At 41.5% G+C, this 15,933-nt stretch overlaps 1 protein-coding gene across 1 annotated transcript in view; it reads left to right on the forward strand.

Annotated features, from left to right (window-relative positions):
• Positions 1 to 15,933, forward strand: part of Abca13 (ATP binding cassette subfamily A member 13) — a 446,515-nt gene that overhangs the window by 280,070 nt on the left and 150,512 nt on the right. The window contains exons 43-44 of the mRNA XM_052734499.1: positions 3,951 to 4,221; positions 11,961 to 12,044. Of these exons, the coding sequence (XP_052590459.1) occupies positions 3,951 to 4,221; positions 11,961 to 12,044 (355 nt within the window). The remainder of the gene's footprint in view (positions 1 to 3,950; positions 4,222 to 11,960; positions 12,045 to 15,933) is intronic.

Genomic DNA, 15,933 nt, shown 5'->3' on the forward strand with positions numbered 1-15,933 from the left:
ATTCTCTGTATACTAAGTATTTAGTATGTAATATGTTCCACTGTTGTACATGCTAAGTGTCTTGATCCAAATCCATACTGCTCTGAAGTCTGAACTCTGTGAGTACTGACCAGATGTTACAAGTGGGAAGCTCTCCACTTGGTCTCATATGTGAGCTGCAGACAGAACCAAGACATACTCAAAGGATTGTGTAAAATTATCTTCCGGTGATGCAGATGAGAATTATGTAAAATTCGAATGGACTTGGTGTTTGGACTTGGGGGCCCATCATCATTTTGCATAAACCAATATCCCCAAACTGAGGAACATCTGAAGTGTCAAACACTTCTTTCTAGTCCCAAACAGCTACAGTAAGAGGTGCTCAGCCTACATTGTGACTTGTCCAATTAGTCCCTGTGTGTTAGATACTGAGTTGTTTCCGATTTCCTGCCGCTGATTTGTGTAAGGTCTAACACACTTTACACACTTGATGGATTTCCAGGTTTGAATCAACACAGCTCTAGAATCGCAAAGTCAAGAAGACCTGGGTTTATTTGACATAAGGGACTTTCTGGATCTGTCCTCTCACCAGGAATGTGCTGTCAGACCCTTTCCTTGAGCACTCCGTAATGTTGAATGCTAACATTATTTGTAATCTTTGTCATTTAGATGAGTCGAGGAGCCAAATTACTGCCTTATTTTTACAATATATCTCAACTGACTGTTTCTAACTTTCACGAACTGTATATCAGGCACATTATAAGTATGTTGTTCTGAGCGTTTACTTTTATTAACATGAAAGCCTTACACTGGCGACACTTCCACCCTAAATCTTCCAGAATATCAGTGTTGTAGGTAATGTGGGCATCATACATAAAGCCCCCATTTTCACCTCAGTGCTCCACCAGGTGCTAACATTTGAAGAGTTACAGTCATCTTATCATGGTTCAAAAAAAAAAATCTTTGGACATTTTCCATAAGTGGCTTGATGGTCTGAGTAAATGGGAATACATAATTGTAAATGTAACTGGAGTCCTTGAATATAATTGCACTCATAAGTCAAACAAGACAATTCATAACAATTTGATCCAGCATTTTAATTTTGTCTATTAAATTATTCATATGAATGCTTTTATAAGTTTAGCCATAAATATTTGAATGGTGGTTGATTCATAACTATAAAGTATCTTAGCCTTTTATTTTTCTCATTTACATCCAATTAACTTATATGGAAAGATAGAATATTCTTCTTGATAGGAGGCACACCTTTCTTCCTCAGACTTACTGAGGCTGTCTGATGGACATTTGCTGTGACTCGAGGTCGACATGGTACCTGCTTTGATAGTTTCATAAATAGCCTAATAACCCTCATTAGGTGGAGGGAAATTATTTTAAACCTCTCTTTTATAATTGAGGAGATAGCATTCAGAGAGGTTATGTAGTTTTTCAAAAGTCACACAGTATGAGGGTGGATGACAGTGGATTGCCATCCAGGTTAGTGAAGACTGAATTTCTCCCACCATTCCATGGCACTCACAAGGCTCTTTAAGGACTGAGAGCACTGGCAACATGGACCGTATCACCCCGTATTTCTCCACCTCTCCTTCCACACTCATTTCATCACCAGGGAAAACTTTCTGAGGAGACGTTTAGTGTGCTCTTTCCTCCTACACAAACAACACTTGAAATCTTTTGCCTGCTCTACACACACGTGAGAAGGTGCCTAATGTATAAGTGTGGGCAGTCAGATGTGATATCAAGAGATCCTGCAGAAAGGGCAATTTGTGGGGTGTGACTTTTGGAAGTGGTGACTATGGGAGAGATGAAAAAGTCACAGGACCTGCCCCGGGGCCCTTCAGTGCCCTTTGAAGCACAGCGGAACAAGCCATTTGCCTAACAGAGCTCCTTAGTCAGAAGCGAGCAAAGACCTCATGCCATTATCTCAAAAATCACATCTAGAAATTCTGAGAGTGGGCAACCCGATGACCTCTCAGGACTTTGATCTCCAGTGTAGCTCTCCTAGTGCAACTGCATGCATACCGAATGTGGGTATTGTGCAGCATCACGGAAGTGAAAGCATCTTGCTTAGTTTCCTTTTCTAGCACTAATGTCCCTGTATGGGCTGAGGTAAGTGTTTTATGGGAGCCGCATCTGGGCCACCATTGATAATGCATTAAATATTACCACAGCCAGGCTCAGCAGCAGGGAGGTCAGAATGAGCACATTCATTTGTCTGAGACTCGGATGGCTTTCTGAAATAGTGCCAGGAAGTTGGCATTTTTAAAGTTTCCAGATAAATCTGATGTTTATCCTCTGCTCCTTATAACCTGCCTGAGCCGTATGATGCACAGATCTAAGCAGGGGTGTGGGGGGTGAGGGTGACTGCTGGAGGCATTTTGAGTCCTGGGTAGAGGACTGTCCTGGCTTTTCTTTCTGAACACTGTTCACTTCCTGCCCTGCCACGTGCTACGAGGGTACCCTGTGTTATGCTATAGCCGAATGATTTATGTTGTAAATCATGGTGATCTGCATCTCCCGCCTTGCCTCTCTGCTTGCAAACTCTCTGAACTCTCTCCTTCCAACCCAGTAGGGTTTTCCTATATGGACCCCAGCACCGTGCTCCATTGTGCTGCGTTATTTCTTTACATGTTCATCCCAACCCCTGTTGTGTGTTTTTGAGCAGAAACCAAACAACCTAATACCTGCCATATATAGGGTCATCATTCAGTACCTTAGACAAATAAAGGAGTAGTACAGACTTGAGGTTTAACACCACAGTGCTCCAGCTCCCATCTTAACACTCTCACAAATAACTGGTCTTTCAAAAGTGGCTCCTGTTTCATTTTACTGTGGAGCTAATTTGCTGTTCTTTTACAAACTGCCGTTTACTTCGGTGCTTGTGAACAGGACAATCAGTTCCTACAGCTGTTCTCTGATGTCATTACCTTCATTGCAAAATGCTCTGTACTTGGTTTGTTTTGCTGGAGAACCTTAGACCTTGGGAAAAGTTGCTCCTGGGGGGTGACTGAGCAAGCTCATCCTTCCCACAGGGCCAGGATGAAGCCCCTGCCTGGGTTTGCCTCCCTTTGACAGCTTTGTCTGGAAGCTGTGGCCTACTCCTCTGGGGCAGGTGTACAGAGGAGGTGTAATGACTGTAGATGCGCACCAATGAGGGATGTTTTAGATGGGCACATTACCCGTTCACAGCCCACGCTTTCCTTTCAAAAATCTTGCATGGTCCTAGAGGCTGCCCACAAAGGAAGGATGCAGGAATAGGATTAAAGAGGGCATGGAACTTTTGGAATCTGTCCCTGGAGCACAGGTCCTGCCTCAGGATGGAGAGCAGCTCTCTTCTCTGCCTGTGAAGGTGGGAAGCACAGGAAGAGCTATGGCTGGTGACATGAGAGACAGAGAGCAGGGGTCATGGTTCTTTCCCGACTTCCAACACGTGCCCACAATCTGCAGCTTTCCTAGGAAAGACCCAAATTAAGGGTAGAAGAAAAGGAGAGATGGAGGGTGGAGAATGGGTGCTGAAGAGAGATCAGCTCTTCAGCCCTTCACTCCTGAGCCAGCTCAGAGTGGTGGGATTCCTAGAACCTCCTGCCCCCTTTCTGCCTCTGATGCCTCAGAATTCACCCGGGCTTCAGTTTTCACTTTAACCCCCAGGTGCACTGGAGGAGGTCTTTTCTCACTAACCCCCCCACCCGTTCAGAAGTGACGTCAGAGGGAACACAGAAGTACTTGGTTCCTGTGTTTAGTGTTTCAAGTCATAGTATAGTCTCCAGAATAGGGATCCGGGAACCCCAGAAGTGGTTGTCTGGATAGAGAAGCTATCCTTTAGTGTAAGGACACCTGAAAGGTGGTCCAGGGTCCCTATAGGATAAATGGAGAGATTCATCAGAACCAGGTAGGAGCAAGGAGCCCCAGCCATCCACATCCTACTCATTCTGTCCATCTTTCATCCCCTACAGGTGTCTCTCCTGGGAGGACTCCACCTGTATGGGCCCTGTCTGAGCCCATGGGGGGTTTCCAGCTGCTTCTGGGACAGGCCGTGGCACTCCTGAGGAAGCGGCTACTGCATACACTACGAGCCCGGAAAAGCACCGCCTCAGACCTGCTTTTGCCGGTGCTCTTTGTGGCCTTGGCCATGGGCTTGTTCATGGTGCAGCCTCTGGCTACCACGTACCCTCCTCTCAAACTGACACCTGGACACTATGAGACTGCAGAAACTTACTTTTTCAGGTAAGAGACTCTTTTCTCTTGTTTAGAAGCAACTTTATGGCTGTGTTGGTGTAGAATCCTGAGCCGATGATGCCATACAGCAATGCCATCAATTTCTTCTCCCTTCTTCCCCCTATTATCAGATAAAAACTCTCATAAAAGGAGTTTGGAGGATAATTCACAAGTCGAGGACTTGCCTAGCCTGGCCAAGGCCCTCGCTATGGTCCCTAGCCCCTCTCCTTCTAATATCAATACTTAGCATTTTAGAGACGTATATATATTGTATACTATACAAAGCCCTCCACAGCTGTTTTTAATGACAAAGGCCCCCAATTGTATATCCCTCCCAGCAAGACACTATATGCCTCATGCTGAATTGGATCAAGATCATTAACATTTTCAGGTCTGCTGGGCAGATTTTTTGGTAAAAACATTGGGGAGGAATTTGTTAGTCTACACAGAATTTTCTCAGGGTGCCCATCTTGTAGTTGAGACAGAAGAATTTGGCACCTAGAAAATTATACATCATCTCTACTTCAGCTTGCCTGGTTTCTCTTCAGGGTCATCTTTAATGCCCTTGTCACAGCCCATTCTCTACAGGATTAATCAGGTCCCAGGGGATCACCTCTCATGGGGGAACCCACTGATTGCCTTCCATTGGGACCCACTTCTAAAAGCTTCCCTACCTCAACTCCGTACACATGCTGCATCTTCTCTATTCCTCCATTGCTCAGCCTCTGAGGTTGGTTCCATACTTTAGCTACAGTGAACGGCCCACAATAAATATTGATGTGCAAATAGCTCTGTGGTATGTTAACTTGGAGATCTTCAAATAAACCCAGAAGAGATTGAACTGACTGATCCAGTCTTTTATTTTTTTTCCATTGAATTTTCATTTATTTTAAACATAAATCGGTTTCGCTTTTTACAAATAGTCTCTGTGGGCTCTCTGGAAATAGGGCTACTTGGCTTCATGTGTCTTCTTTTTATATTTTACAATACTTAATTTTTTTTTTATTTTGGAGATCATAATTTAATTCCATTTCTCCCTTCTCTTTCCTACCTCCAAACTCTTCCATATTCCCCTCTCTGCTTGCCTTCACATTCATGGCCTCTTTGTTTTAATTGCATGCATATGTGTATGCACATATATCTATGTATTCCTAAATACCACCTGTTCAGTCTATATTATATCACTTGTATGTATGTTCTCAGGGCTGACTGTTTGGCACTGGACAACCAGTTGGTGTGCTCTTCCTTGGGGAAGGCCACCTTTCTGGCTCACAACTTTCCTCAGTTGCCTACAGTTGTTTGTATAGAGTTGAGGCCTCTTTCTTAATATTTTTGAATAGTTTCCCTGCTGATTTCCAAAATGGCTGGACCAGTTTACATTCCTATCAACAGTGTTTAAGGGCTCCCATTTGTTCAAAGCCTGGCCAGCATTTGTGGTTATTTTCTTGATGACCTACTGTCATTCTGACTGTGGTAAAATGGAATCTTGGTTTCAATTTGCATTTCTCCGATGACTAGAAAAGGTGAACATTTTTTCATGGTTATTGATCATCTTTTGACAGCTGTCTGTCCATGTCATCGACATGTATATTTCTTGGGTTGTTTATTTCCTCATTCGGTCTTTTGAGTTCTTTGTGTAGTGTAGCTGTCAATCCTTTCTCGGATGAAAAGCTAGGCAGTATTCTCTCCTGTTCTGTAGGCTCCCTTTCTTTTTCTGAGCAGACACTTCTAAATCTCGTGAGACTGTCAGTTGTTGACATTGTTTCCTGAGCTAACAGAGTCCTGTTCAGAAAGTTTTCTTCAATATGTTGTCTGGCTTTTTTTTGGCATCCTGGTCAAAATCAAGTGCTGATATCTTTGTGGGATTTTGTCTTTGTCCTTTATTCTGTCCCGTCCAGCTACATGACTGTTTCTGTTCAGTACCACACTGCTTTTGTTTCTGTGGCTCTAGACTATAATTTGACATCAGGTATGGTAAGAACTCTAAATTTTTCCTTTTGCTCAGGATTACTTTGGTTATCTGTAATTTCTTATGCTTCTGTAGGATTTTCATATTACTCTTTTTTTCTATTTCTGTGAATGACATTAGAATTTTGATGGTGAGTGTATTGAATCTGTAGATTAATTTTAATAGAGTGGCCATTTCCCCCAGTATTAATAGTATCAATTCTTATCAATGAGAATGGGAAGTCCTTTCTTCTAGTACTGTCCTGAATTTTTTTCTTCAGTGTTTTAGTCTTTTCATTGTAGAGACACTTTGCTTCCTTGGTTAGCTTTAACTCCAGGTTTTTTGTTTTGTTTTGTTTTGTCTTTTTAAGAAATGTGAATGAAATTGAATTCATGATTTATTTCTTAGTAGGTTTGCCATTGGTATATAAGATGCCTACCGATTTTTGTGTGTTAGTTCTGGGTCTGCCTACCACTTTTCAAAAATATTATCAGCTCCAAGAATTTCCTGGGTGAGTCCTCAGGGTCTCTTGTGTACCAAATCATATTATCTGCATAGTAGGGTGGCTTTGATATCTTCCTTTCATAATTTTATTTCTTTATTTCCTTCTCTTTCCAGGCTGCTTTAGTGAAGTCTTCAAGCACTATATTGAATATTAGTAGAGAAAGTGGGCACCCCTCTCATATTCCTGATTTTAGCTGAAATACTTTCAGGCTTTTCCTCTATCTAGTATAATATTAGCTATAGGCTTATCATCTATAGCCTATACTCACTGAAGCATGGTCAAATTCCCAGTGACCAACCCCTTTGTGAAAATTTAGTCCTTCCTCACCCCAGCCAGAAGTCATCAGTTGTTGGGAGCCACACTTAAGCATCCTTATCATAATTTTTAAGAGTTCTCTTCCATGGTTTTCTGTCCAGGCTGTTACTTTTTTGGAGGTTGGGTGGGGATAAGGGTTGTCATATAGGCCTTCTATATCCTTATTTTTCAACTGTGAGTCTGCACTCAACAATACAATGGCAAAAGTAGCTTCCTTGCCCTTTACCAAGACTCGGGAGCATGGAGCATGGACTTCCACATCATCTCCAGTATCAGCAAGTGCCACTGACCTCAGCATGGTCTCCATCATAGCATCATAGCCCTCAGCAGCAGCACAGGCCAAGAACATCAACATGGCCTCAGATGGCAGAAAAACCACAGAGAACAACATGGCTTCAGGCAGAAGCACAGACAACTGACATCCACATGGTCTTTGTGGCCACAGACATTAACACAGCCCTTGGCTACAGTTGGCCCACAAACCTAGACACAGCCCTCAGTGGCAGCATGGATCATGGACATCAACATGGGTTCATGTGGCAGTGCAGGCCACTCACATTAAAATAGTTCCTTGTGGCAGCACGGTCCATGAATATTAAAATGGCTTCAGGCGACTGCACAGACCAGGGACATTGGCATGGCCTTGAGTAACAATGGCCCACAGACATCAAGAAGGACCCTGGCTGCTGTAGGACTATGGACATGCACATGAACCTTGGGCTTCAGTATGGCCTGAGGCAGTGGGCCATGGGTACCAAAGTGACCTCCAGGGGCAGCATGGATCATGGAGGTTTTTCAATGAGGTCTAATTCAGAAAATGAACTGATCTTCATCTTGGAAGTTGTGATCCAGTGGCTGGGAAGCATGTTCAGGGGCTGAGTCTGCATAAGCTTCAGGCTGCTACACAGCACCCTGTGGGCTCCACTCAGCAAGGACATGTTCCCCTGTCCACCACAGCTTTCTCTCACCCATGTCGTCACTGTTGTATCTCTAGTTCTGCCCTTTTCCACTACAAACTCACTGCTCAGTTCCTTTTCCTTTCCCATCTCTCCATCTCATCTTCGTTCATTGTAGTGGCATTGGAAACTACAGTGTGTCACATGGTATATATATATATATATATATATATATATATATATATATATATATATATTTGCCCAAACAGGTTTACATGCAAATATTCATTGCAACAAATCGTTGAAAAGGTTCAATGTGAGCTCCTGGCTGCTGCACATCTCTCTGCCCTTGATGTCTGCTGCCTCGAGGCTTGCTCGTCTTGACCTTTGTACTCATAGGCTGCTGCCCTGCACTCTTAGTCTCCCATCAGGGCAAGCAGCATGGGCTGCAGCCACAGTGACTCCATGCTGGATGCCAGCTGGTGGACCTAGGACCAGCCCTATTCAGTAAGGACATGTTTCTGAGGGAGCTCTAGGCTACTGCACACTACCCTGTCCTCAGTGCTGGTCTCCCCATGGCTCCTGGCTTGACTGTTGTGCTTGTAGGCTGTTGGCATCTGCCCCCCCCCACTTTCTGTCTCCCAGCAGGGCAAGCAGCACTGGCCACCCAGTATGGTGGCTTCATGCTGGGAGCTGGCTGGTGGACTTAGGGCCAGCCCTATTCAGTATTGACCTGTTTCTGTGGAAACTCCAGGTCATTGCACATCTACCTGTTGTTGGTGCTGGCAGCCCCATGTCTCACTGGGCATTCTTAACAACCTGCTGCCTGAGACACAGAGGTGAAGGGTATAGATTCACTGTGTATGACCTTGTTCTGCCGTCTTTCTTTCCAATTTCTTGAGTCCAGTTTTTAAAAACATCTTCCCATAAGACTTGCCTTTTTTTCTTAACTGTTCCAGAGAGACTGTGGACTCTTCAGACTCCTTTTCTGCCCTTGTATTGCCCTTTGGAGCTTCCATGGGTCTCTCAGACTTCTTGGAGCGCCACAGTAGGTGTGGTCAACCATGGCCATCTTTGTTTTCTCCCTCTCTGATTTTTCAAAGCAGGCATCTGTAGGTCTAAGCTTTCGTCTCAGGAGTATTTTCAGTTTATTTTAGGTTTTGATATGTTATATTTTCAATTTCATTTAATGATAGGACTAAAGAGTTTTCTCCTTGATTTCTCTAATGAATTACTAATTAAGTAGTGTGTTGTTCAATCCTGTGAGTTTGTGCATTTTCTGTGGTTTCTTTTGCTATTGCTGGTGTGTTTTACCTAATTGTTACCAGATAAAATACAATAATTTGTTTCATGATTTTTTTATATTTACTAGGCCTTGCTTTGTGTATATGACCTACTTCAGGGAAAATTCCATATACTGCTTATGCTGTTCATTCTCAGCATTTGGATGAGATATTCTGTAGATGCTCAGTTGTTTGATCTATGATGTCGTTTAACTCAGGTTTCTCTATAGATAAGATACCCCATCTATTGGTGAGTAATGGGTATTAAAGTTGTTGGGATTAACCTATGTCTTTACCTCCAATGTTTGTTTTATGAAATTGTGTGTGTCAGGGTTCACTGAACATCCATTTAGAATCGAAATAACCTCTTGCTGGGTTGTTTCTTTAGTTAGTATGAACTTACTTTATCACTAATTTTTGGTGTCCATTTTGTTGTCTGTTTTGTCACATGTGAATAGTGACCCTTGCTTGCTTTATTATTCTATTGGCTTAGAATTCCTGTTCCACTTTATTTATTTATTTTTTTACCATGAGGTTATATTTGTCTTTGATGATGAGTTACATTTCTTGGAGGTAACAAATAGATGGATCCTCATTTTTAACAAAATCTGCTAGTGTATGCATTTTGTTTAGGGAATGGAGACACTGTACATTCAGAATTATTATTAAAAGGTGTATGTTAATCACTGCCATTTTGTTTTTGGTAGAGCTTGGTACTTTATTGACCCTCACTTGATTAACCTCTGTTCTATCACAGTTTATTTTTTCTTGTAGCCTCATGAATTTGTCCATCTTTCCCTTTGCTCAGAAAGAGTTCTTTAAGAATCATTGTAGGACTTCCTTAGTGGCTATGAATTCTTCTAGTTTCTACTTATCATGGAATGTATTTTTTTTTTAATTCCTCAGTTGTTGCAGGTAGTTTTGCTGAATATAGTAACATATGTTTGTGTATTTTGTCTTTCAGAGTTTTAAACACATCATTCTAAGGCTGCCTGTGATTCATATGTTTGATCTTTTTATTGTGTCCTCAAATCTCATGTTTTGTTTATACCTTATTATCTTCATAATTGTCTGAACGTTCCATTTCTTCTACTTTGTATTCAATCTTTGACAACCCCTCTTTTTGATCCAATCTGTTAGGCTTCCCACAGAAATTTCATTGGACTTATTGAACTTTACATTTCCATGTCAGTGTATTTTTTTTCAATAAGTCAACGTTTCCCCCCCATAAAGTTAACTTTATATACTTCCACATTGACTTCATTATTTCATTCATGTGTTCTCTTTGTATTTGTCATGTGTTCACATCCTCTTAGATTCAAGGAGAGTCTAGGGTAGCCAAGCCTCTGATTCAGACTGGCAGGAATTTTTAAACTGGAATCTCACAGGGCTAGCAAGATGACTCAGTGGGTAAAGGCACTTGCCACCAAGCTGGGTGACTTGAGTTTGATCTTCAGAACCCACATGATGGAAGGAGAGAACTGATTCCCATAAATTTCCATCTCATGATATGCATGACTCCCAAAACAATAAACATTATAAATTAAATTAAAATTGAAAACTGGCATTATACCACTACTCTGGTTGAGTGAGAAGAAAGGATTTTTCGGGCCTCCTCTCCTGCTGATGCTCTTGCAGTGTGCAAGCCTTTTCTTCCTCTTCTTTCTTGTTTCCGTCATTTAAAATGTGTGTTATTGGAAGCACAGAGTGATTTTCTGAGATCTTCTGTCTTAAGCCATGGCTTAGTCACCATCAGCTGTTATCCTCTCTGTCACTGGGAGGAAAGAGCTCCACAAAGCAGGCCAATCACGCCTAGATGGACTTCGGACTTCTATCCTGTTCTGCTCTGTAAGAGTTCCTGTTTCCCTTTTGCTACTGAAACCAGAGCTCTTCAGACTAATGTTATCAACTTTTCCCAGTTTATTCCTTTGACATTCTATCAAACTGTATCTGCATGTTATCTGCCATCTTAAAAGTCTTTTATATTTTATAAATTTTCCAATTCTGAATTGTAATCAATTGAAATGAATCCCACTACCAATTACTACAATTTTAAGTTTGGCATATCCTTTCTTTAACATTTCTTCAACTCCAGACATTTCTTACAGCTGATATACAAAACTTGAACTTTTTTCTAGTGTTTGTTTCTTTATCTTCCCTCAAAATGACATGGATGTATGACTGCCGATTCTATCTTTGGCAAGACAGTGCATTATCACTGACCTTGTATATATCTTGAACTATAAATAGACTTGAAACCTATGGCCAGAAAACTAAACACCATCACCCATTTAAGCACAGGCCCAATTCTGTGATGAAGACTTCTTACTATGGAAGTATGATTCAAGGACATGTAGAAACCAAAGGATGTAAATACAGGTTTGCATTTTTGTATTACTGTGTAATAGGATGAATATTTGTTCCAAGTTGAGCTCCAGCATGGAGAAAATACTTTTACTGATTTTAATAAATTAACATAATATGACATTATATTAGGCAGCCTTTAGAATTTGATTTTAAACGCATGAAAATATGTGGAAATGCTTAGAAAATTAATTGAAAACACCTAAAAGATAATGTGCTTTGACTAACAACACATTCAAATACATGTGTGTGGCAGCAAAAGCTGTGCTTGAAGACATTTCTTGATTCCATCCTCCCTCATGGCCACAAAAGCACTGGGAAATTAGCTTTTATTCTGGTGCTCTGGGAAGTGTTAGCCCAATCAGCTTGATTAAGGTGAAGGTCTGCTGTTCTCCTTGGGAGTTCCTAATGGCACTTTGTTTCCTCACCATCAACAGCAGTGGGAGCCATGGCGTGGATCTCGCCCAGGTGCTTCTTCGAAAGTTTGGAGATAAGGATCCTCTTTGTGCTGATGGTCAGCTGTAAGTATCTGTTGCCTTCTTCACAGCAGAGACTCCAACACCCAAAGCATGGGAGACTTGAGTGTTACTCCCCTCCAGGATGGGTTAGTCCATGTTCCAAATTAGGCTACATGGAGCAAAAGTCAGCTTAATAGGTAGGACATCAGTGGGTCTAATTAATGGGTCTCATTGTGTGGAAAGTCCAGAAATAAATTGCCTAATTATCTGTTTCTACCCTTCATAGACATGTGCTCTGTAGGACTGCAAAAAATAGTATTATTAGTAGTATTCACTTGACATGAGAAAATGCAAAGCTAAAAGGACTTACATAGCAATTAAGCATGAATTATGTGCTAACTGTTATTTGCTTTGTAGAGAAAACTTATGCATATTAGCATTATTTTTAAGTTAATAGGTAACACATGTGCACACCTAACTATTTAGAAGATGTGGTAGTTTTCTTTTTGTGTTAGCTTATTTCACTGTTCACAAGTAGTTCTACTCACAATGCTACATGATTTAATTCTTTATAGCCAAACAATATTCTACATGCCACACTTTCCCTGATTCATTTACTAGTTTGATACAAATCAGCAAATGCAATCACAGCAGCTTTTCTACAGTAATCAAAATGAAAAAATAGTCACTGTCTCTACCCATAGCCTTGCCATGACCCCCTCTATAATTGTGTAACCCCAGACATGCCATTTATGCTTAGAAAGTTTTGTTTTTCTTCTGTAGTAGGAATCTTCATCTAGCATACCTATTTTGTGGGTAAATTGAATAATAACAGGCTTGCTGCAAAGACCAACCTGGGAATGTGTGTCATGGTACCTGGCAAATTCATACAAGCTTAGTACTTAGCTGACCCTGACCTCGAACTCCGCATCCTTCTGCTGCCTGTCCAGTGCTGGGATCAACGGTGTATACCTCCATGCCTGGAAGGGTATCACTCTTCATGCCATTGAAATTCACAGCTTCCAGGGTGATTTTGCTTCTCCTGGTCCCTTTAAGTCCCACGCAAACCCTGAGATACACGATAGACAGCTTCTCCTCTTACATTAGGAAACTGAACTTTAGAAAAAGTTTATAAATTGTCCAAACCAATAAGTGGAAAAGCTAGAACTTCATGACAGTCTATTTGCAATTACCCCAATGCCTTGAACAATCTCTGCATTTATTTTCCTTGTTGCATGTTCTCTGAATTGTAATGTTGCTATTTTGTGTTATGGATAAGTGGCTGCTTGCCTATTTTTCTTAATTTACTTAAAAATCATTGAGGTTATCATATAATTGCAACATTTATCCCTTCCATGTCCTCCCCTTTGCCCCTCCTTCCTCCCTTTCAAATTCATAGCTTCTGTTTTCATTATTTGTCATTGCATACATATATGTATATGTAGATATGTTCCTAAATATGACCTACTCAGTGTTGTGAGATATTTGATTATAGTCTGTAAAGATATGCCACTATGATTGATTGGCTTAATAAAAACCTAAATGGCCAGTAGCTAGGCAGGAGGTATAGTGGGGACTTCTGGACAGAGAAAGCTTGGTAAGAAGAAAGGCAGAGTCTCTAGCTAGACACAGAGGAAGCAGGATGGGCCTCCTCTGAGTAACGGTACAGAGTAACGGTAACTGAACCACATTAAAAAAATATAGATTAAAAGATATGGGCTAATTTAAGTTATAAGAACTAGTTATGAACAAGCCTAAGCTAAGGCTGAGCTTTCATAATTAATAAGTCTCTGTGATGTCTTTTTGTGAGCTGGCAGCCCAAAGAAAATCCATCTACATACTCAGTCTGTATAATGTTACTTGTATGCCTGTTTTCAGGGCTGACCATTTGGTATTAGATAACCAACTTATGCACTCTGCCCTGGGAAGACTGTTTCTCTCACTCTCAGCAGTCCTTAGTTGTCTGTAGTTCTTTGAGTAGGGTTGAGGCTTTGAGAGCTTCCCCCTGTCATCTTTGGTTTGTCTATTGGTGTTATCGTTGTTCAGTTCATGTTGGGGCATCATGTTGATGAGACGTAATGAGGTAAAAACATAAATCTGTGTTTAAAATATGGGATCAGTGTTTACAAAAGTCCGTGTTGCATTTAAGTGATGACCTCAAAACAATTAGCTACAGTTAAAGACATCACCTTCTTCCTCCAGATAGCTTCTCAAACCCATGAAATTAGAACTCTGACTTAGATTTTGCATGTTTAAATTCTCAATTTTTTGTTGTTAATTTTTTGACAATTTCATACATTTTCAAAACACATTCTGGTTACTCTTTTCTCTAATCCCATCTCATCCTCCTTCCCCCCCCAGTCAACCCTTCTCCTCCCTACCTGTCCTTTTCCCAGATTTGTGAATTTTGGCTTTCTTTTGTGACCAATTTAGATTACCCAGGGCCACCTGTGTGACCACTGGATTGGACCTCTATGTAGGAGTCTGGTGAGAGTCACTAGTTTGTATGTGACTGAAGGCAATGAGTCCCCTTCCCACACACACACACACACACACACACACACACACACACACACACACACACACACACAATTTTATTGCATATCATGGTTATATACCCATTGAAATTTAAAAATGAGAGGCCAGCCTGTCAATATGTGCTGACTGCTTTGAATAAGGCTTTTCTGGGCTCTGTGTATAACACTGAGGGGGATGCCTGGCCTTTGACCCCTACAAAGGCATGCCTTGCTTCAAACGTGTTCCCTTGCTTTATTTCTCCTAACTTTTATTCTTGGAAGATCTACTGAAAATCAAGTGTTATTAGAGGGGCCAAGATGAATGCAAAGACTCTGTTCTAAGAAACTTATAATTACAAATGGAGCAAACGAGGCTAGAGTTAGAAGCCATGGTAGTGTCCTGGATGCTACATGTTTGTTTTTTCAGTGATGAGCATAGAAACTCAAGAGAAAGAAATTGGGAACATGTCTCCTAGTTTATGATGGTGTGTTTTGCCCATTAGTCAGGCTGATAATTAGTTGAGACTGGATAACTATTAATGGTCTCAGTGTGGAAGAATTAAGAGAAAATCAATTATGTTGTTTCACTTTAGTCTTCCCTTGAAACACAAAGTGATTTATTCTGTGAAGGGTTCGGCGGCGGCGATGGTTTCATTTTCTGGTCTGTAATAAAAACACACAGGATGTAAAACACACATACAGAATCAGGAGCACATGGGATCCATCTGTGGCCTAATGTTGTATCAAGGAAAGAATGATTAGCCAAAAAACAGGACAATTTTAAAATCTAATCTCTCAAAAAAGAAAACACCCAGGTTCAATCAATGCCTTCTGAATGGCAGAACATATTCACAAGCTCATTTCCTTTACAGTGATGCCTGTGCCCCCCACCCAGTCTCTACTTCCCTTCCTTGTCCAGAGCTGGTGCTCAGGGTAAGCCAGCAGCCTGCTTTGGTGGTGAGAGTAGTTCCTGAGGCCTGGCACCACTTCTGGCCAAGCTCATCTGTGAAGATCGGGGGTAGAAAGTACAGAGTATGAATCTGAGGCATCTAGGTGCAGGCGAAGACCACACCTGGATACCAGGCTGCCTCAATCAGATCTCACCCTCACTGGCTACGTGACCTGGACAGCTTACTCAACCTCTGTCTGCCTCTGTTGACATCAGTGTGCTTGCACTTCTGCAGAAATAACCTTCACTCCACAGCAGGATAACCCCCATGGTGCTTCCTTCCCCTTTAAGCAAGTACATATCTCAGAACACTGTTTTTGAGGAGGAAGGAAGTCCTTATAGCATCTGTCCATCTTTGCGATTTAAGATGCATCTTATGCTCTTAAAAAATTCAGGCATCCATATAGTGCACAGTCCTGTTCAGCCCAGATGTAAGGGACCCCCTGACCGTGTTCAAAGCCCATTGACTCAGAAACAGCATCATTGT

Source organism: Peromyscus californicus, unplaced genomic scaffold, assembly GCF_007827085.1.
Source record: "Peromyscus californicus insignis strain IS unplaced genomic scaffold, ASM782708v3 Scaffold_13__1_contigs__length_99412109, whole genome shotgun sequence".
NCBI lineage: Eukaryota > Metazoa > Chordata > Mammalia > Rodentia > Cricetidae > Peromyscus > Peromyscus californicus.